Source organism: Colias eurytheme, chromosome 11, assembly GCF_061535395.1.
Source record: "Colias eurytheme isolate Ceu_HAF_F1 chromosome 11, ilColEury1 Martin Lab GWU primary, whole genome shotgun sequence".
Classification (NCBI taxonomy): domain Eukaryota; kingdom Metazoa; phylum Arthropoda; class Insecta; order Lepidoptera; family Pieridae; genus Colias; species Colias eurytheme.
In genome coordinates this window covers 2501868-2525803 of record NC_142990.1, presented here as the reverse complement: position 1 = coordinate 2525803, position 23936 = coordinate 2501868, and the positions used below count along the sequence as shown (strand labels likewise).

Sequence of the window (23936 nt, the reverse complement as noted above, 5' to 3'; positions counted from 1 at the left end):
TTGTTTGTTGAGTCAACGCATAAAAAAATAACACAAATAGGTACAAACTTGTATACGCGCACAAGTTATCCAGCTTTTTTGACTTGCGACTGATTCTAGAACGTGAAAAAGAAATGCAGAAATGATGGGAACATTACTGGTTATTGTTGGCTCATTGATAAACACACACAAGCGTAGCATAAATCATAAAGCTCATGATGCTATTCTGCTCCCGTCTATGGAGTCTTTATTCTCTTTGAATGAATTTATATTCTACTTAGTCTCTCCAGCAGGTATTTCTACCATTTTTAAGTCAACAACAAAATTTTATAAAGTAAATTTTCTTAAAATTATATCTCAATGTGATCCACATTTTTTATACATTTCTTTTTTCCTTCCGTTTCCTTTAATTAACGAAGTTATTAATTGTGTTGTTGATTTCAACCCACGGAGCATTTATAAGAATATATACATATAACTAAAGACTATTAAAGTCGTACAGCTTCACAGTACCCACTTTAGCTAAATAATCGACTGGTATCTCGCACCTGTCTCGAGACTTGTGTCACCTGTGGTCATTATACTTTCCAATTTGGACAAACACAGGTGCTATCGGCGGGACTCGATACTAACTTTTCTTGCAACACTGGTTTTTTATATTTTAATTTGAACGTCAACAATTATAGAAGAATCCAGTTAATTAAATATATATTACAGTCTATTAAAAGATAAAATGAATGATAAAAAAGCATTAAAATGTAGCATATTGATGATAATAAACCACTCAACCAACTTATGAGAGTTGATACCTCCGTGATAATCGTGCAAACAAATATTCCCAATATGGACTGTCTGCTCCAACCTCGATACTCTATAATTTTGTACGAATACGAGACAATAGACTATAAATGCATTAGTATAATACTTCAGCGTGGGGTATACGGGGTATACCCCATATTTTAATATATTAAAAGAGCAAAAAACAGGAACCAGGTTTAGCTTGCCTTCTGATTTGAAAATATTTTTACATTACTTACATTTCCTCTATTTATGTATGTATGTAATGGTTGTTCATTTTATTAGATATCTTTAAAAATAAAGATGAGGCTAGGAATAGTTAAGAGTTATGAGAAAAATAAGGACACGCAGTAGCCTTTTGCCAAGGGCGGATCCAGCTTTAGTGCCAGGGGGGGGTCACATAGACGTGGTCAATTTTCAAAAGCTATATTTTGGTAATTTAATTGATACGTAGATTTAAAAAAAATGGTCAAGTGCGAGTCAGATTGGCGAACCAAGAGTTCAGTACAAACATTTTTATATGTTTTAATATTTAATTAATGCTTTTTGCGATTTTTCCTTTATCTGTGCTATAAGACGTAAGTTTCTATTAAATAAAGATTAAATATCAAGATTCTGTGTTCACGGGAAGTACCCTGTAGGTTTTGATTCCTGGCAACACTTGCGAATGTTGATGAGCATGAAATGTATGTTTTAGCAATTTTTCCTCCATCTGTGCTGACATTGCTTTTAACCAAATTTCAGAACTCTGTGTTCACAGGAAGTAGTACAATACCTATAGATTTTGATTCCCTTGCGATAATGTCGAAATTTGCGATAATTTACGGCATAAATGGCTGTATCTTTTCATTGCGTTGGCTTATAAGTTTGATTTTTTCACAGCTATAAGGAACCGTAGATTTGAGTATTCGGTATGAATTTCAGATTGATACCTCCACGCGTTCCTGAGAAAAAGGGTCTTCACAGGCAGACAAACTTGAAAAATATATTTTTTTTGCAATTATTCCTGTATCTGTACTATAAGATGTTGCTTTGTACCGAATTTCAAGATTCTGAGTTTACGGAAAGTACCCTGTAGGTTTTGAGTTTTGATTCCCTTGCGAATGTCGAAATTTGCGAAATTTTTCGGCATTTACGGCTGTATCTTCTGATTCGTTGACATAGAAGTTTGATTTTATTATAGTGTAAAGGTATTTTAGACTTGAGTTTTTGGTACGAATATCGAGTTAATACATGTCAGCGTTCATGAGTAACTTAAGGTTGTAAGTTAAAAAATTTTTTAAATATTTTTTTATACCTATTATAATCTCAGGAAAAATTCATGCTTTTCGCAATTAGTAAACAAAGTCGTTGTCTCTGTGCCTATGTCCCTATGTATGATTAAATCTTTTAAACGCGCAACGAATTTCGATGCAGTTTTTTTAAAGATAGAGTGATTCAAGAGGAATAGTACTTATATAATTTATAAGGTTTTAGAGAAAGCGGGCGAAGCCGCGGGCGGTAAGCTAGTCTGCGTTATAAGACGTTTGATTGTACTAAATTTCATGACTCTGTGTACTCGGGAACTACCCTGTAGGTTTTGATTTCTTGGGAGTGTCGAAAATTTTCAGCAATTACAGCTGCATCTTTTGATTTCGTTGGCTAAAACGTTTGAATTTTTCACAGCATCAAGGGACCTAGACCGTAGGATTTCGACATTAGCAAGGGAATCAATACCTGCAGGGAGCACCCTGTCCCGTAAACACAGTCTTGAAATTGAGTAAAAAGTATCGTGTTATAGCACAGATGTAGTAATAACTGCGAAAACCCTAATTATTTAATTAAATTAAATAAAAATATATTTTTAAATAATTTTACACACAATCCCTTTACTCATGAACGTCTACATGTATTTAATTGATATTCACATCAGAACTCAGGTCTATAATAACTTAAATCTGTTATTTAATTCAAATTCTATGTCAACGCAATCTGAAGAAAAAGCAATTAGAGCCGCATATTCTGTAATTCGCAACTATACTTGCAAGGGAATCATCAATCAAAACCTACAAGGTACTTCCCGTGAACACAGTTTTGAAATTTGGTTACTTGCAACGACTTAAGCACTTACAAACGCAGATAAAGAAAAAAATCCTTTAAACAAAATTGTAAGATACAACATAATGAAAACATATGTTTGCTCGGAGTCCTCGGTGCGCGAGTCCGACGCGCACTTGGCCGATTTTTTGTTGTAATTTGACTGTATTTTATAGTGTTCATTTGAAAATAAGTTTGAAAAATCAGATGTTTTGCGCGAAGTGACAGTAGTACCCACCTCAACGCTTCGCTTATGAGGCGTGCGAAAAAATTGCTATTTTATGTCTTATCCACGAACTGGGATATTTCGATATTTGAGGTTTTGTGTGAAAAGCGTAACAGCAAAAGTTGTAGAAAAAAAATTAATTACATACAACTTTACCATTACACTTTATTCCGCAGTTATAGTTTTTTTTAAATCGAAAAACCTGTTATTTGTCCTTAAATTACGACCACAGGTCGACCCTAATAAACTTTTTCTATAATTTTTGTTATATTCTCTTCCGTTACCGTTTGTGTATTACTTTTATGTCTCAAAATTCAATAAAAACATCATATTGAACAGTATTAATTTGTTAATTTAAAAAAGTTAATATTAAATTAGTGGTCCACTTAGGTCGTGGACCTAGCCCAGGGGGGGGGTCATGACCCCGTGACCCCCCCCCTGGATCCGCGCTTGCCTTTTGCTTACGTAATAATGTATTACGATACAAATTGTGGCTATATTAGACTGTCAAGATCTCCCGCGTTATTATACTCCTTTTTAATTAAAATTCTGTATTAAACGTAAAAAAAATCAGCCTACATAACCAGTAAATATACATATTTTAAACATTTACGTGTTAAATATACGGAAATATATCAGAATGTGTTCGTAATAAAACTGTAGAGTTAAAATAAGGGCAAGTATAGGAAATATGGATACTGTATTGTTACTGAATGCGTTTTTATCGTTATAACCTTGTGTTGTGATAAGATACAGCTCATGTCAATCGAAACGATGTAGTCATTATCTATCATAAGAAATGTATCACCCATTTTTAATATTGTGCTAAGCCGCACCTCCGGCAATATCAACAAAAGGCAATTTGGTTCAAGAAACCAGATAGCATTAAATTCTTTTATCGATTAAAGTAAATTGTAGCGAATAAATTATACAAATATTGGCAAATTAACAGACGAAAAAGATTAAAACATTAGCTTCACATACTGATAAACTGCCCACATAAAAAACTGCTTCTAATTTTTAAAGAGTTACTCATTGCAGTCCTATATTATTTTTCCTTATTTGTTCCCTTCCATTGTTTCAGCTTCGAGTAAAATAAGCCTATTAGTAATCACGCTAATGCATTCTTTTTTTATGATGGCAACATGGTTGACCCACTTTTCAGAGTACATTCCTTGCCGCCTTTACATCTCTGAATGCAACGTACCACACGCACTCAGTACAAGGAAAAAAAACCATGGATTTGAATTTTGAATGTATTTCTACGAATAAAAATATTATGATAGTGGTAGAACTGTACATTGAATTGCTCTTTTATTGAAAAAGTATTTATAATTAATTTAGATACGCTATTCGTGAAACTAGGGAGTCAAATGAGGTGATTTTTGATCTACAAAATAGATCGACATTAAAAACTTTTTACCCTGACAACGCAGTAGTGAAAGAAGTGTGATAGGGTTCAATTCTCATGCTCTTATATAATACAGTTTCATTGACAAGGCTGGTGATACTAGCTTACCTTCTTATCAATGATTAGTTCGCGATCATGTGAGCGGTACTCAATAGTTAGTATTTAGTAAAAAGGACGGATATTATATACCTCAGGTACTAATCGTTTATTTGTTCCCAATAACTTCTTTCATGAAGACCACGAATGAAAATGACGATCTACTTTTACGGAAAAATAAAAGGTATGGATTTTTTTATTTCATATTCTATTAATAATTCCAAAGGAATGGATAATGGATATGTTAAAGCTTGTCATTTATTGATCACGCTGAAAGGTTAAATCTTTTTGCCGTTAATTAGTCACTGATTCCTGTGAAGCTCTTAAAGTATGTATTCAATGCAAAGACAAAGAGTAGTAAAACGTATATGGAAATGTATATTTCCGTACTTTATTAAGGCAGATATTGTTAAGATAACGATATTACTGTTGTTTCATTTTTTTTACTTAGGTACCTACACTCTACAGTAAGGTATTTCTTATTTAGTATGGAGAAAATAAAGCAAAAAGTTGCCGCCCACTATACGTTTATTATGTAATAACGTATATTTTGAATCCTGGGATTTGACATAATAAATTTCGAAATCATATGTTCGAAGCAAGTGAAAGTAGGTAGAGACGTTATTAATATTGGGATGCCCAGATGTGAAGTAACGTATTTAAATGTGGTAACCTTACAAAATGCATCATTAGTCTGTCTGTGCACAGTGCACACAACGCGATGATTTCTTAAAAAATACGCCTCTAAATATAGTAATCACCGACACTAACGTTTATGAATCATTGCTGACTGTTGCTGACACATATATTTCTTGATTTCCGTATCGTCCGGATGTAAGTGAAAGATATCGATTTAAATATCTATAGTTAATAGTGAATAGCGGAGATTATTTAGAACAAAGTCCTATCAGAAGATAATCATGATAGTACCAAGTATTTAGTCCTCGTCTTTTATGAATTTTATTGACATTTGAACATAATACTCAGATTGCAAACACGCATTAAATGTTTGTAATCTGAGTAATGTTCATAGTTTTCCGAAAAACAGATCCAAAATTATTGCATGATAACCACTGCCCCCGGGGAAGAATTCGTGGGTTGGTTTTAGTAACCAACCTAGTACCTACAGCTAATTATCAACCATGGAGAGTATTGAGAGGAACAAAACAATAGAACATCAATAGATCATTTATTCTGTTTAAGGTTACTAATTAATAAATTAAGGCATACCTTACCAAATTCTTAAACTGACACTTTGACAAGTTGCTTTCGGATTAAATAATGATGCAATCTGTATCAAGTTATCATTTACACTCCGTTACAAATACGCTTAAAGGTTATTTTTTCTGCAATAACTGGACCTCAGTATATTTACAATCAACCGCGGCCAATTAGTGAACCAAAGCAACATTTCAATGTCGACTTTTTCCACTCGAAATAAAATAACTTCCACATCCAATTCCTTATATAATAAGTAGACCGCTTTCACACTCTTTTTGTGTTACACTTAAGGATATAAAGGATTAAAACGATTCATTATGCTTTTTATGCTACAGTTTATAAATTGTGTACACTCGTTAGCAAATGACGTAAATCAATAGCATTTAAGTTTTACGTTTAAATAATGAGATATTTAATGGCTTTGTGTTTACATTTTGTTTTAAATGTGAAAGTTATAATCAACACAGAATACAATACTGTTGATGCAAACCGAGTAATATTAGTTATTACATAACAATTTAGAGGCATATGTCGATAGTAATTGCGTATGTCGAAAGCTGTTATTTACCAGTAATTTGCCATCGTATAACGTGACGAATTATTAAATTAAACACATAATGATACGAATATGGGAACCGAGTACCTACTCTTTCCGTTGAAATTTTGTTAAACGATAAAAACAATCAAGGCTCTTGAAATTTCATTGAGTTTTCTTGTAAGTAATTTTATAAAACTGGTTGTAAATGCTCTCGTCCTCGGAAATGATATGTTGTAATAGGAATTAATATCCGGATACACGTCGTGATACCTAAATGTGAGCAAAAGTATATTATTGTCATAGTTTGTAGTAACTTGTCATCTTATTGTAAAATACGGACGTAGAATTTACAGACTTTATGCATTGTAAATTGTAAAAGATTGTTATATACTCGTAGTGTAATTTTTCCTTTGAAAATAAAAATAGGCTATTTATTACTTATTTATACAACATAAAAAATATTTCGGTCCTAAGTAAAATAATAAAGTAACTACATATTTATGTATGAGTTCCCTATATGTGGTTCCTGAAACTGATTTCCTGTCTCAGCTTTTGATTTGGTTTAATTTATAAATCAGGACTTACGTATATCAATATTATGAAGACTCTGTGACGTAGGTACACGATTTTTTTAGGTAAAATAATTGGAATTCTCATATAAAATCTAAGACGATCGCGGTGAAAATATTCGTTAGGTTAAATATACATATTTATACATATAATATCGTCAATTACATAGTTCATACGATACGAATATAAATCTAGACGCATTAGTTATAGTTATCATACCGCTAATATCATTCTTAATTAATTATTAACACAGATTATTAACCATTGTTTTGACGTCCCCCACGTGACCACCAACACGTTTCGATTATTTTATTATTTCAATTTGATAGTGACTATCAATCATCAATGTTTATATGGCATGTAAGCGATATTGTTGTATCGATGTGGTAGGAATAATCATTCGTGTTAGGAATGTAATCGCGATCGATTACGAAATCTGAAACTTATCAGGTGAATGGCGATTATAAAAAATATTTTGAAAATTATCGCATCATATCTTATGTACAACATTTAATATAAAAACTTAGTACAAAAACTTTTCATTGATTTATTATAATATTACCTACGTTAACTTAAATTGCCAATAATATCCACCGACTACCGAGAGTCATGAGATAACTATTAACAGATCGCTATCACACCGATAGGATATCGTCGGGTTAGATAACTGCGATATAGGTACATTCTTCCAGAACTTTCCTAAACCTTGTAATAATTAGACATGTGCCCAATTGTAACCAATTATTATCAATTTTTTATACAAATGTAATGTTATAATAAGTAGGACATACCTACCTACTGTAGGTGTTACGTGGAATCAAATTCATTATTATCAAGTTATTGTTGTATTTGTATCTACTTCTATTATTAATATTTAGTACCGAAAATTTCCACTGCCTATTACTATCACGATTCATGAGATACAGCCTAGACGAACTGTCAGACAGACAGACATCCAAATAGCGAGGTCTCAGCAGACAACAATAGTGTTCCGTTTTACATAGGTAAAACTATTATTGTACGGAACCCTAAAAAATGATAAAAAATTGATAAAGTTTGTCCGTATACAATTCATAAAAAATATATGAAATAAATAATGGTTTTAATTTGTTTTGCAATAGTTTAAATATTGTTCCCAGATAAGTACTTATAGACAAACATTTCATTCATAATAACTGTTTGTTATATTATACAGATAAATTCTAAGAAACGAATTGTTTAGTTATTCACGCCAAATATAACATTGACACTGGAATTGGCGCCATGGTTTATGTTTTTATTTTCAACCAAAACGGCCCAGCTTGCTTAGGGTAATGAGAAATGAGTCAAACAAAGAAACCGCAAGATGTTGTCACCAAAATAAACACGAGTTAATTTTGCTACGGACCGATTTCATAGTACACTCATAATACACTCGAACTAGTTATGTTGGTTGTAAAACATGATCATTTTGAAATGTAGACAATTTTATTCACGTAATTTATAACTTCCTATTAAACATTATGATTTATTTTGAAGGGCAAAACATTTCCGCTATCGCACCGCTACGGACGGAAATCCATATAGGATGATCATTAGTAAAATTCATCAAAATGTTGCTTCTTTTTTATATTATAACTAAGTACCTATGAATACCTAGTCTTCTACATACTTAGTAATTTTTATCGTTCAAATGAATCAATAAAAAAGGACGAAAATGTTTTTCAAAAGGACATAAAGTCCCACACTTTCGGGCTAATTTAATAAAACAGCGAGACAAATTGATATTTTAACGTTTAAATCTCTATGACATGCTTAAGTAACAATTCCATTACATAAACATTATTCTTAACAGTTTAAGGAATAATAAATTTCCGACCGCAGCGTGTATCGTGCGTGGGTCTCTAATTTAAGAGCATTTTGAATCATTGGCACACCCCGGACACTCCATACAAAATGATTGTTTTGACAGTCACACTGTAGAGACTGCAAATGTGTGTGTTAACGCTTTATGGTTGGCACATTTTGTGAGTAGCGTAAAAAAAATTCGCGTTTTTCTGATGAAATACATCCGTAAACAGCACAATATTTAACCATTTTCTACGAAAAACGATAATCACAAATCCAAAATAATAAAATTACTTTAAGTCAATTTGATTAATGTTGTCAATCTTCGTTGCGTATCGTCCTTGCAGAAAAATATGGCCCATTTTATGTCTGATCGCGCGGGGGTGAGGTAAGTTTAATTTTGGCGGGAGGCGGAGAGTGTCCGTTCTGTAGCGTTTAGCTACTATTATGTATTCTGTGTCATTGGTGCACAACTTGTTTCTGTGCACACAAAACTGGTCGGTGATTATTTTTACATTAACATTTAAAGTATTTTCTCTTTTCTTCAATAGAATACAGGCTAATGAATCTTTCTTCAGTTATGTAGAAATAATTGCGGGTACTTTTATAATCTAAATACCTATTATGTATCTACCTACTTATCTATAGAATTATCAATTAAGGTATTATTTTTATTGTCTACAGTCTACACTCTACAGTATTTGATGCTTTTGAAATTGCTGAGTAATATCGTAAAAAATAGAAAAAATAAATAAACAACTTAATAAATATTTCAGTTTCAGAAAATTTCATGTACATGCAACGAATATGTAAACCGTTATAAATATATATCCACTTGCCAAACACACCGCTAATTCTAAACTACTTCCAACTCACTCGCCTATTGAAAGGTGAAGAAAATATTTAGTTAATCTGTTCTGAGTATTTTACGCTCTTAAAATTAAACAACCATTAGTATAATGCTTTTATTTAATTACGATGTTTTGATTTTCTCAGAAATGGGTCAATCAGTCACTATTTTATTTTTGTTTACATTTTATATTCATGGTTTATCTACTACTAGCGACCCGCCCCGGCTTCGCACGGGTGCAATGCTGATACTAAATACACTACAGAAAAACTGTGAACGTTGTATATAAAAACATAGCGGCCCGCTCCGGCTTCGCACGGGTATAAAATTAAAATAATTTGGAAAATCCAAAAGTGCACGCCTCATAATTTTTTTTAAATAAATATTTATTAATTATTATTTTTGTTTATTTAATAACAATTAAACCACATCGAATCAGACCCTGAAAAATGAAAGGGTTCTATTCCTGAGCATACTCAAGCGTAAGAGAAAAAAAAAGACTCGATTAGTAAAGTATTTCGGTCGCTATCGTGTTAACAAGAAAAAGGATCCGCACATACAGACACACGGACGTCCAAGACAGAACTTTTTTAAACTGTTTTTTAACTAGTTTAAATAACAAAAATGACATCAAAAATATCATGAACGTTAAAAATAGTGTTTTTTCTTAATATGTGTGTGTATGTATTATCTTACAAGTGCAATGTATGATACATAAAGACATTTTAAGTTTGAAAAATCAGATGTTTTGCGCGAAGTGACAGTAGTACCCACCTCAACGCTTCGCTTATGAGGCGTGCAATAGATAGCCGGGCGGCCGGCCGGTACCGGTACGCTACGTCCCGCAATTTTTAAATCTGTAATATCTTCGAAAATATTCACTTAAATCATACGGTGTAAAGGGCCATATAGATCTATATTAAATGAACAATGTATTCAAGGTATTTAATTGGTTAAGGATTAATGCTGTATTGGTTAAAATCGCATCGAAAATTAGCCATTATTTTTCGTAAAAAGTAAATGATAAAAAAAAGTTATTGTGGGTTATCCATAAGAGATAGACATATACCATCGCGGACTTTTCTGTAGACCTTTTCAATGTGTATAATACCTAGTACATTATTTTGATAAAACTCGTAGGGTTCAGCCTGCGTTTGCAATGTAAGCGGAAATAATGTAATTTCTTACGACATCACATTAGAAACCTCAAAAATAACAGTACTTCTCCACTATTTAATGGATGTTATTATACATGACGGAAGAAAGGCCCAAAGGCTATTTTTAAAAGAGTGACATCAGCAATTCTGACGTCACCATCATCAGGGCAGGCGCTCATACTCGAAGTAGAACGCCCGTGGGTATTTTTACTGCCTTTTTAATCTACTTGTCTACTTGGAAATTATAGAGAGAGCTCCGAACGCTCCGACGGCCGGCGAGTGAATGTGCTCTGTGCCGTCGGGCGCTCGTATTTAAAGCGAACCATGACTCACAAGAATTAGTTTGAGTGTTGCCACTCGAATTTTTACAATGAATTTTCATCAGTTTTAACAAACATTAATTATTTCGTTAATTTAATTGTTTCATTAGTGGTTGATTAATGAATTGAACCACTTATTTAAAAAGATCAAAGTAAACTTTAGCTAGTTATAATTATTTAGTAGTTTGAGGGTAGTCGTTTATCGTCGTTGCGCCGACACGGCCATACTGACAGGCGGTGCGCGCTCTGCACCAGCCTCGTAGTAAATGTCTGTAACAATGCCAAGCAGGTCACCAATGCGCTGGACCGACCAAGTGAAATCTGCTATAGGAATTTGTGTATCAGACTGCACCAGACAGTCTTGTAACAGGTTCTCGGAGAGTCTCGAAGGTTCTCGTAGATTTCTCGGAGGTTCTCGAAGGTTCTCGTAGATTTTAAGTCTAACACGGCCATATTGACAATCGTACGTCCTCGTACGCCTTTTCTCGTATTACAACACTACGGTAGTTCATCTCAGGATTTCAAAAATACACTGCCTCGGCCACACTGACCTTTCAGAATACTGAACACTCCACATGACAGAGACAGTCCGTTCGCGTATCATGTGATCAACACCTACTCATTTGTGATATAGGCAGATTCTCGAAGGTTCTCGTAGATTTCTCGGAGGTTCTCGTAGATTTCTCGGAGGTTCTCGTAGATTTATGCTTATCACAAAGAGAGGCGCAGCTCAGATAACACACACAATTCCTTCGATGAACTACACTCCCGTTACAATAATCCACGTAACAAACTTTTACTTTACACAACGCACGAAAAAACACAAACGCCAGTATGCCGTTACAAAACTACGTAAACGTTTAAAATTTAAAAAGAGAGAGCTTGAATTCTATCCAACTTCTGATGACGGAAGAAAGGCCCAAAGGCTATTTTTAAAAGAGTGACATCAGCAATTCTGACGTCACCATCATCAGGGCCGGCGCTCATACTCGAAGTAGAACGCCCGTGGGTATTTTTACTGCCTTTTTAATCTACTTGTCTACTTGGAAATTATAGAGAGAGCTCCGAACGCTCCGACGGCCGGCGAGTGAATGTGCTCTGTGCCGTCGGGCGCTCGTATTTAAAGCGAACCATGACTCACAAGAATTAGTTTGAGTGTTGCCACTCGAATTTTTACAATGAATTTTCATCAGTTTTAACAAACATTAATTATTTCGTTAATTTAATTGTTTCATTAGTGGTTGATTAATGAATCAACCACTTATTTAAAAAGATCAAAGTAAACTTTAGCTAGTTATAATTATTTAGTAGTTTGAGGGTAGTCGTTTATCGTCGTTGCGCCGACATACATATAAACCTTCCTCTTGAATCACTCTATCTATTAAAAAAACCGCATCAAAATCCGTTGCGTAGTTTCAAAGATTTAAGCGTACAAAGGGACATAGGGAAATAGGGACATAGGGACAGGGAAAGCGACTTTGTTTTATACTATGTAGTGATGATGCTACAATTAAGGAAATTGCCGCATTACTCCAGATTCAAAAAGTTATAGGTAGACAGTGTACATTAACCGCTCTACAAGGAAAGGAAGGACTACAAATCAATTTTATAATATCAACAGCCACAGCTTGTATAAACTATAAATGAAAATTGCTATGACAGCTACATTATGTGTGTTAAGCATGTTTCTACGATCAATACATTTCACCATAAAAACTTGATGAATTAAGTTTAAAGCCGGTCTTTTCATCGCTTGGTTATTAATAACAGGTGCTCCGACGCAAATTATTTTAAGATTGGATGAGTAAGTATATAAAAAAACAACTCTCTCTGGGTGCAGCTATATTGATATGAAAGTGTGTTTAGACTTAAGATAGTCCTGTCAAATAGGTACCTGTTAAATGATTTCCATTGTTATCTGTCACCTAACCTTAAAGTAAACCTTTCGCAGATAGGCAAAAGAGAAGGTATGAAATGCTATAGATAACTTACTGATATATTAAAATTATCATCTAATAATTGTAAAGATAAATAAAGTACCTACAATTAACGATTTACGCATAACTAATTTATTAATCGTTAGTTCATTAATTAAAACTTAACTTTTTGGTAACGTAACGTAAATGGGATTGGACTAAAGAAATTGTTGTTAATATAATTTATAGTTACTTATAACAAAATTATTATTTATTTTGTTTCAATTATATGTATAGGACTAGTTGTAGAGAGGTACTTACTACAATTTTATTTAAACATTTATTCGCGCTTCCAATACCTAGGTATATTTAGAACATTTTCGCAACTCCTCAATGACTATACAGTATACATGCGGTTAGAATAGCCAGCCTCATTAGATAAAGCGTGAACCCAGGACCCCGGCATTAAGCAATTTAACCCATTAAACCCGTGTGCCCCTTGCAATCTGTATCGAATGCCGTGAGTGTGACCTCATTTCAATGAAATGGTTTTGATTAACTTTCATCCAGAGATCTTGTTTCGTCTGCTGTTTTTCTTTGGAAATTTAAGAACCAATCGAGCCAATCGAGGACGAGGAGCTCATGCTTCGTAACGTTGATGTAACGTTATGAGTTATGATGCATCAAATCAAAGTAAGCAAAACATATCATGAACATATAAATTTATAAAGAATAGAAAAAATTCGATCACGAGGCGGGACTCGAACCCGCATCCTTTCGCGCCATTCCGGATCGAATTTTTTCTATTCTTTATAAATTTATATTTATAAAGCATTTGAATGCCATAAAACCAAAAATATCAATTTCATATCATGAACATATTTGATATGAATTTCATACGTGTACTATGACGTAGACTGTAGAGTATTGAAATAATTTGCAGACAAAGAGAACAGAAGGGAGTTGAGTTTAACAAATTACTCCAGTCGATAGTCTATGTTTAACCAAGTAGTCCATAAAGACAAAGCTTTTCTTCTTTTTATGTTTTAATTAGTATGATAGGCACATGCAACATGAAAAATCCGCAAGAGCATAAGTATCTAAGTATCTATAACTAAAATCGAATATGGGTAATTCTCAATCGTTAAAAATAAGCACCTTCTTAAAATTTCCGAATGAAAATAATTTGATATCATTTCATTTCTAATAGATTATGGATTATGGCTTAGAAACACTTCGTATACCATGTTCATATAATATAGCAGACCAAGCAAACGTTATAGAATAATATTGTATGATACAAATGCAATAACATGAAACTCACGACTTCATCCCGACCAACACGTGTTATAAAACTGGTTTCCTCTGGTAGGGTTCAACTTCGCTACTTATACGACACGCTTAGTAACAGCTATTCAATGTAAAAAGAGTAACTAAGAAACCTATTCTAATATGCGCAATCAAATGAGCAACTACGGTGACTTTGTATTTTCGACTAATAATCTCTAGGTAAATTACGTGTGGGCAAAATATGAATGAATGTTTCGCCATGTTTCAAACTTCTTTTGATCTATGGCGGGGCTCTCCCAGCGGATATTGTAACATCATAGATTAAAGAATTTATATAACAGTTACATATTTTGTAATTCGAATAGAGTGATTTACGCAATCTGTGCAAGTGCTATTAATAAAACTTAATAATCTGTGGCCAAAAATGTAAAATGTAGAACGCTCCGCGAAGCATAGACGCGGAAGGAGTGTAAATATTATTCTATTTATTATTCGTAATGAATGCACGATAACGGTATAGACGGACGGGCCCGCATGATTTTTATTATGCAACATAACAACATAATAGAATAATGTAATACAAATCCAAGCATTGAACCCATGGGAATCGAATAAGATTTTTGTGAATAAATTATTAGTTTTGAAAGCTCTTAGTGCTGTCTGGCCTGTTTTATCTCGATCTTGTCCATAATATGATTCATATAGGTTTAAGCTAATATTGTGCCAGTATGTAGTATGTACCTACATAAAGAAAATATTTACAGTACTTAGGTAGGTCAGAATTTTTGTAATTATAGCATTCCGAGTGCTATATCTCTAATAGTCTGTAAAAAGTTTGTTCGTCCCATGTACGAGAAATTCAAAAACTCATTAAATAATATTAGAACAATAATTGTAATTTTACTAAAATTAAAATAATATATTTCAAAAAGAAGAGTAGAGTTTATGAATATAAAGCATTAAAATTTAAAGTTTACTGATGCGAAGTAAACTTTCTCTCGTTTTATGTATTTAAATAAATTGTTGAGAAAAATTAATATTCATAATGTGAATGGATAGATGTTTCTGAATTGCACAAAGAACTCATTTTTATTAATATTTTTCATCCGAGTGATTATCTGGTTTAAATACTTGTATATTGTTAATGCAACATATATTTAACCAACAACGCATATTATGAATAATGTTTAGGTTTATCTTTTCCAAGATAGAATTAAACAAAAGATTTAACTGGAGCGTTTTTTTAGTACAACCCAACAGATTATAAAGAAACATACTTAATAAAGATCCATAATAATAACTTATCACAATCTCAAACCTTAGAACATAGTTTTTTTATTTAAATGCAAAATATACACAGCATCGCTAAGAAAACATAAAAATAACAATATGTTTTCTACGAAGTACTTATCATTAAAACTTCACACATTCACTATTAGTAATAACTTCGTAACTCCCCATATTTAAAAGTTAAAACCATAAATTCTTTCCAACTGGCTTTCTCTTATCGTATGTCCCATAGATATCTCTACCCTAAAGTGTGACCCCTTCCTTCGTCTAGCACGTGATGAATCATAAATTACTTCTTAATGCGACGAGATATTAAATACATAAGTTGTATTTAATAAAAATAGCATTTGACTTCATTTCAACCTAACATTTAGTACAATCTGATAGCAAAAACACAATCGTTGCTATTAGCAACGTAAGGCTGAAATATCCCTAAAAAATATTTGTAATACTAAACCGTGGCTTTGCATTTCTTCGACAAATATTTGAACAAAGCAGCTGAATCGCTATTCACGATTGATTGAATATCTGAGCGGTATGGCGAAGTAAGAGTGGCCCGTGACCGCATTCCTGTTTTGTGAATTGTGCAGTAGTCATTAAGACCGGGCTTTATGTTTTCAGACACAAAACAACTTTTGGAAACGGGTAATGGAGTAATTATGTTAACTATGAAAAAAAAAAAAAACAATTTTGAACAATAATTAGTAAGTAATTACTATAAATTGTAAACACTTCTGGTAGAATTTTTTCATTTACATAGTGCAGGGACCTTTCAAAGCAGAGGTTATCCATAACGACATATTTTTTCTATGATTCAGAATCAAAGCGATAGCGGGTTAGTACTCTTGTGAACATGATCCGATCGATTAACTGAAACCTAGTCACGCTTAATATACTAGTATTGTGCTATAAAGTTTACGTAATTCTTAAGATCAATTACTAGTTACAAAGATTATGTAACAAGAGAAAAAAATTGTTTAATATTAGAGAAAAGATATCCGATGTTATCGACCGTAAAAGCAATTAACATGCCACGACCGAGCTACAGTACCTACGTGTAGCGTTTCACTTTTCTTTTTTGAACATCATCTGAATCAAACAGGCCGGTCATAATGGCTTCTATAAAAAAGAAAAGGATAGATCCCGAAGGTTCCAATTCTAAACGTAATCGCCCGGAGGCTTTTTTTATTTTTTCGTGGAAGGTAGACAAAGAGCAGCTGCCTTATCCAGCTGGTTACAAACCACCGACGCGTTCAAGTTTTAATGTCACCTGGTTAATGATGGCATTTATAGCAATTCTTTTAAGCATTTGAGCCAAAATAAAAGACATTCATGCACTAGTAAAATTAACTGGATTTTTATTATTGCATTTCGAAATTCGATACACTTCAGAAAACATGGTGATATCTAGTCTAAAGATATTAAAAATGTTATTTTATCATCTTGTATTTAAGTAAATAATAATGATGCCATGCGAATTATATGCAATGATATCGATGATTCTTGATAAAATTATATTCTGAATCAGCGTATTACAAGAAACTACACCTTTTATGTAGGTAACATTCCACCGTATAGATAGTTGTTTATTGAGCTGGAAAAATATGTTTATCAGATTTCAAATAGATAGAAATTCAGATAGTATCACTATAAGCATTTTATAATAAATCTTCTATACAATTCTTTGATGATTTTTGTGATAATATTTATCTATTTTTAACTTCGTATTTCAATGTTATCTAGATGTATTATGTTCCTTTTTTATGGCACAGCTAGCAACAGAGTATGCGGGCAGCCTGGTGTAAGTATCTTATATTCCCAGTATAATTTATGGATGAATTTTACCCTAAAAGTAAATACAAAACATGTAAATAGCGTTATTTGAAATTCGTTTTAAAGTGCTAAATTAAATATGACATGTTCCAAGATACCTGTGATATACCTGTAAACAACAATGAAACGACATATTACATAACCGTCCTCAAAAACTTCCTTTATACATCCTTCTTAAAATTACCACCGGGAGCGATGTTAACATAAATCTTATCATAACTCTTCCTCGACAAATAACAAACCTCGCGACGCGTATGTTTGCCTAGTGATCACCCAAAGATTAACTGCATAGATGTAAATAAAATTTTAATATATTTCCCTCATGTGTAGAGAATATATGTATATATATATAACTAGCTTTCCGCCTGCGGCTTCGCCCGCGTTTTCAAAGAAAAACCCGCATAGTTCCCGTTCCCGTGGGATTTTCGGGATAAAACCTAGCCTATGTTACTCGTGGATAATGTAGCTTTCGAATGGTGAAAGAATTTTTAAAATCGGTCCAGTAGTTTATTTATGAGCCTATTCATTACAATCAAACAAACAAACAAACAAAGTTTTCCTCTTTATAATATTAGTGTAGAAGTGTAGATATCCACTCAGAGTAAGTAATATAATACGTTAGACTTTGTATCTGCTTTTTAGTATCTGCTTCATAAATAAGTCGTTGAATAAATTTATCTTGTCTCCAGTCATTGACCATTTGATAAAATAGTTGACTCCGAGATTTCTAAATTATGTCAAAATTTAATTTAACTATTCTAATAGTAAATTATGCATTCGAGATTGCATTAAATATCAAAAGAACCAGAACAAAATCTCAAATCATCATTGCATTCGTAGCAAACAAAAGAAAAATAATTGCACGCCGCCTATTCTTAAAAGTTGTATCCATAATAGAACGCTTACAAAAGATTATAAGCATCAAATGAGTTGCTCAAGTACTAATTACGTATATTGTTTTTTTGTAAATGTATTCGTTCATTCTTTAAATCTAAACAAGCGTTAATTATCACGAAACTGGATTAATAGTGAGAATGATCTCATTACAATTCCGGGCTCGTTAATTTGTGACCCGAATTGCAACATTCCTATTTACGAGTTATCAATGATATAGAGCGATGTTGAAACTATCATTTGGTTAATACGGATTAGAGGGTAGAAAGTCGCAAATCGCTGTTTGGTTACGATATGCATAATTCATGTAATTAACGTGACAATGAGTTTAATTTTACTCACCTCAGTTCAAAATTAAGTTATAGTTAAAGGAAGCAAACTTAAATAACCATATTAAATTAATTGTGGGCATAAATGATAAAAGTTTCATTGATGGTGACGGAAAAATTCTCAAGCTCTCAAACATCCTGCGACTTTGAAAATGGGCTTTATAGGGTTTCATGTCAATGGCCAATGCCTTAGTAAAAACGCGGCATGGCAACAAGTTTTTTAACGTACAGTGATGCAAGGTATGCGCATGCAATGCATGTTGCACGCTCCTTGCTCTTGATTTAATACTTGACCCAAATATATTATGAATTTCACGCCTTTGTTACACTGTTATACTTTATCACTGATTCCTGATAGAATAACGTTTCAAAGAAAGATTTACCTGTTATTCTTTCTATTGTGCTTAAGACTAGCCAGCACGTAGTATTTTTTTTACAGAAGATCGAGCCAAGAGCTACGCACAAAAAAATATCATCACACTATTAGGTATAGTCAGTATTTGCTACAGATTGTGTTTTAATGAATATGACTACAATATTAGTAATGACAACATTCTTATCTCCGAGGTATGTTGCTACATGAGTAGTTCTAGTACCCTTTAACATCACGTACCTGCGAAGAATAATGGTCGGGCACGCAATCGTGAATTTAAAATTATATTGCCGTCTTTTCTTGTAAGTGAAGGAAGTGAAAATTATATTATTTGCATGCAAATGCAACAGCGAAAGTACATTGTTCCCGGCTTTCACATTAGCATGGGCACAAGCCTGTTCTCTAGGAAATAAACGAGATAATAATAAAACATTGACAGTTATTACGACGCATATTTACGAGTACATTGTATGCAGTGCTTAGACTATCGGATGGTTAACGATGTTGCGAATTTTCTTTTAAGCAATCTGACTTTCTCGTTTTAAACAATGTAAGCTGTGTGCATGTGTGCAACCTTTATAGCATCAGGGTTAATTTTGTTTGCTCTCCACATAAAATGTACAGTAATCGTCTCAATCTTCCCGTACTCAATCTTCTAATATATAAAATAAGTCGGGTTTTCCTTCCATGCTATATCTCCAGAGCGCACGAACCGATTTCCACGGTTTGCATTCGTTGGAAAGGTCTCGGGCTCCGTGAGGTTTATAGCAAAGAAAAGGTGTCTCTGGTGGCGAAACGGAGTTCGCCAGGTTTGCTAGTATTATATAATAGTGATTAGTGGTAAATGAAAATTAAGCTATCAGCAGCAGTTGCTATAATTTTCACATGCCAAATTGTTTTCCTATAAATCCTGCACATACTTTTTTAAGTTATTTCATTTCTCCTAGTATCCTGTGCAAATTAATGGCTAAATCCTCTGTAAGTTCAATCGTCATATTGTATCTTTGGCGCCACTTTCATTTCCCGCCAACTATAGACTACCTGTATGGCTACTGAATAGCAAACACCGTTAAAAGGATTCACTTGCGGGTATTTACTGATCCATAAAGAGCCCTTTGTAGCGTTAATAAACACCTTTTGTTTCAAAATGTTAGCGGCTTACAGATGGGTTTCGTAGACTGATGCTGCGTTTGTTTAAAAACAGAGATTTTGAAAATCTCTGAATAGCTATTGTGGACCATAGGCTTGACTCTTGATGCATATATTCTTCTTTTAGGACAATGTCTTTTGTATAGAATATCATATAGGAACATAACATTTAATGGGGCAGACTTTATTCTGCAGTCGGAGCATGGAATCCTATGCCGATCGTGCATCCGGCCATACTTGTTTGTATTCATATCTTAGTGACTGCTACATTAATTGGTGTCTAGAATAGAAGATCCATATTAAATAGGTGCTTTGACCTGTGCACGTGTAAGTATGCATTAATGCTGCTTTTTGGGATTCTTATCTAATGGTATATTCCAAACGCGTTTTATTTCAAACGTGATCAGAATAAGGTCTACGTATTCAATGAAAAAATTGTAATTAAAACAAAGGATTATGTATATGGTGTGCGATGAATTTTTATTGAAAACATAAATCATTACACACACATTTAGCACTACTTAAAATTCATATTTTTCTCAGAACACGATTTTATTAGGATTAATCTCATAAATAATTTGTACTCAAATAAAAATTTTATAGAAGTAATGATATCGTTTAATTTTATTAAGTTATTCAATAAGAATGACATTTATCAATAATAATAATTGTTACGAATAATTGCAGCAATCATACACAAACAAGAAACGATAACAGTGGTCACGTCAATATTAATAACCATAGCAGTCATCTTGAGAATGAATCACAGACGTATACGAGATTCACGAGGTTCTTCAAGGAATGGACTATGGGGACAAATAATGGCCAATTTACATACTTTTAACAAAGTAGACATAGATTTATAACGCCATTTATCAGATGCAACATTATGCAAGTGATAAAATACATCACTGTTTAACATGTGAAAATATTTCAGGTTTATATTAAAAATGTCATATTGTTATCACTAATCATTATCAACAATGCGACCATTATTGTGAGAGAGAAATAGATAATAATCTTTCTGGTAAAATATAATTTCATTCATTATTTTCTGAGATATTTCTATTGAATTGAATCCGGTTAATTGTTGTTAATATTAGCGACAATGCTAGTTAATGATGGCTTATATATACATAAAACATAATGTAATATTAATTTAACGACTCATTAATGATATTTTTATCGTCATGAAATAATTAATAGTTTATTAATGACGTATTATGTACAAAGTAACCTTTTACGAAAACTATAACTTTATTTCAAGCGAATAATGAATTATTAACACAAACATAATATTTTATCAAAATATCTGGCCCAAAACCTGCAATACCCTTCTTTTGTAATTCCTTATCTTGCTTCAAGTAAGTCTAAATTCGTCGGAAAACTACTTAAATTCAATTTGAAATATAATATTTGTTTGCTAGTGCTTCATGATTGATAAGTTATCGCGATCACGAAGCCTCATGACAAAGATATCTCGACTTACAATGACGAATAGAAACTAAAATAGAAAGCGAAGGTGTTAGATTGATATTTTGATTATAAATGTTGGGAATGGCTTTTTGGTGGCTGTAGCTGAAGCAAGTAACTATTGTTCATCTTGCGTAGGTACTTAATGACAAAACTGTTTATTATCGTGTTACGTAAACATATGCCACTATAAATTTTACTAATTGTAAATATAGGTAGTTACTTAATAGATAATTTCCTATGTGTTTTTTATGTGGTGTTATGAGAAATTGGCGGAAAAACTTATTTTTTAAATAATTTTCAGGAGTCTCAATGTAGATGATTATCATCGATCCAACTTTAGCAATTTCCTGAAACGTAATTGACAATAATACTTTTGATTACGAAGTAACTATTCTCTAATCTGTGCTTTTGATGAGTAACCAACCTCGTTAAAGTTAGGTCTATTGAAACAATTTTCCTGCATATTCTTTTGTCATTCAGACTTCCGTCATTGTCGCTCACCGGTTGATAATTAGTTTTTTTTGCCGTGTACACATTTAAATTGCTTAAATAGGTATATTGGCAGTTTGATAGTTACATTATTTGCGTACCTACCTAATGTATGATGTAAAACGGTTAACTTTGTTGTTTGGTTTTTCTAATTCAAACCCGTTTCTAATAATTGATAAGACAGATGTTTTAAAACCACCTTTATGTTCTTATAGCTTAATTAATTGCTTTCGAATTAATTGAAAAACAATTAAAATAGAAGATATAGGTAGTTTGATATGGTCAGATGATCGTACCACTTTAAATTTGTTGTTCTAACACATTTCTTGTTCTACATAAATATGTATTTCACTAACAAGACGTTTTGTTAGATAAATACAACACAATGGCGCCAGCCGATAATAATTCCTCGTTACTAATGATGTTATCGTTCCAAAAACAATTATTCGAGTGCACTAATCAATATTTATCTTGGCAAATCAGGGCCATACATGATACATGTTATAAGAATTTGTTTCGCCTTTGTTATTGAATTTATTCTATGAATATTTGTTTTATAAATTGGTATTGAGACTTACCATTAAATGTGTCGTAGGCCGTTGGCTGATATTCTTCTCTGAACGTATCCTGAGCATATGCTGCTATCAAGGAGCTCTTTCCCACAGCTCCATCACCAACTAACACACACTTTATCTTTTCCTTCTTACCACATTTCACTTTCCGTCTATCTTTAATTTGAAACATCCGATTTAAAGTCCTTTTACCCTTTTTGTCACGGACAGTCCACTCGTTCATTTTATCACAGCAATTCAAGTCTCCAGAATCATCGTCTCGTATCACAGCGCGATTGTTTTCTTCCGCTACTTCAGAATAATCGTAGTCGTCATCATCCCGCCGCGAAATAGGGAATTGGCTTGGACTATGAACTCCGAACACAAAAGGACCGTCTCGCTCCGGTAAACGGTTAGTAAACCCGTTGGCTGGCACCGACGGCTTTGCATACTGCACTACGGGCGCACTATATTGGTTTGTTAAATACTCGGCTGAGGCTTGAGGATCAAATCTGAAAACTAGTTCAGCTTCTCTGCGATCCAAACTCAATTCCGGTGGAGTCACTTTGTCTTGAAAGTAACTGACCTTTTCACGAGCACGACTCTCTTGCAATCGTCTTTCGAGTTCGACATTTGAAGGCTTCCAATAGTCCATACGATTTTCATATGAATTTTCATTCGTTAAAGTTCTCGGTGCGGGATAAGGCCTTTGTGGGCCATAATCGCGAGGCGGTGCTCGAGGTGGAACGACAATAGGCTTTTGCGGTTCCGCGAGCAACGGCCGGCGCGCTGACAAGTTCGTGTTCCTGTTAAACATGATCCCTTCTAAGCTGGGAGACATTTGCACTGTCATAAACCGTTGCGAGGAGGGTTATTGAAGCGTGCGTCCACGCACATAACTCGAAATCGTGTTACGAACACTCGTGAAAGTTTTGTTCGGAGTTTACGCAAGAAAGAAGCGTGCGCTCCCCTTCACAGTCGAATCAAAACTAAACTGCCCGCGTTCGAGTTTCGACAGACGGCGCTGTTAATTGCAAGTTGCACCGGTCGCCGACTCCAAGTGAAGTTATTACAAAGCTTGCTAGTAGTCCCGTCTATGAAATGACCTGTTGCTTTACCTGTTCAGGTATAAACGCGAAACGGTTAGGTTATAATATTATCAGCTGTTGAGTTTTAAAAAACATAGTTAGGTAGGTACCTACCTCGGTCTTTATTATTGTTACACGTTATACCTACGTTCAAAACTGAAAATATATTGTAATATTCCTGATAACCGT

At 33.4% G+C, this 23936-nt stretch overlaps 1 protein-coding gene across 1 annotated transcript in view; it reads right to left on the bottom strand.

Annotated features, from left to right (window-relative positions):
• Window positions 1–23688, bottom strand: part of LOC149904384 (uncharacterized) — a 36926-nt gene extending 13238 nt beyond the window's left edge. The window contains exon 1 of the mRNA XM_090107235.1: window positions 22687–23688. Within this exon, the coding sequence (XP_089963361.1) occupies window positions 22687–23512 (826 nt within the window). The 5' untranslated portion in view covers window positions 23513–23688. The remainder of the gene's footprint in view (window positions 1–22686) is intronic.
• Between the last annotated feature and the right edge of the window lie 248 nt (window positions 23689–23936).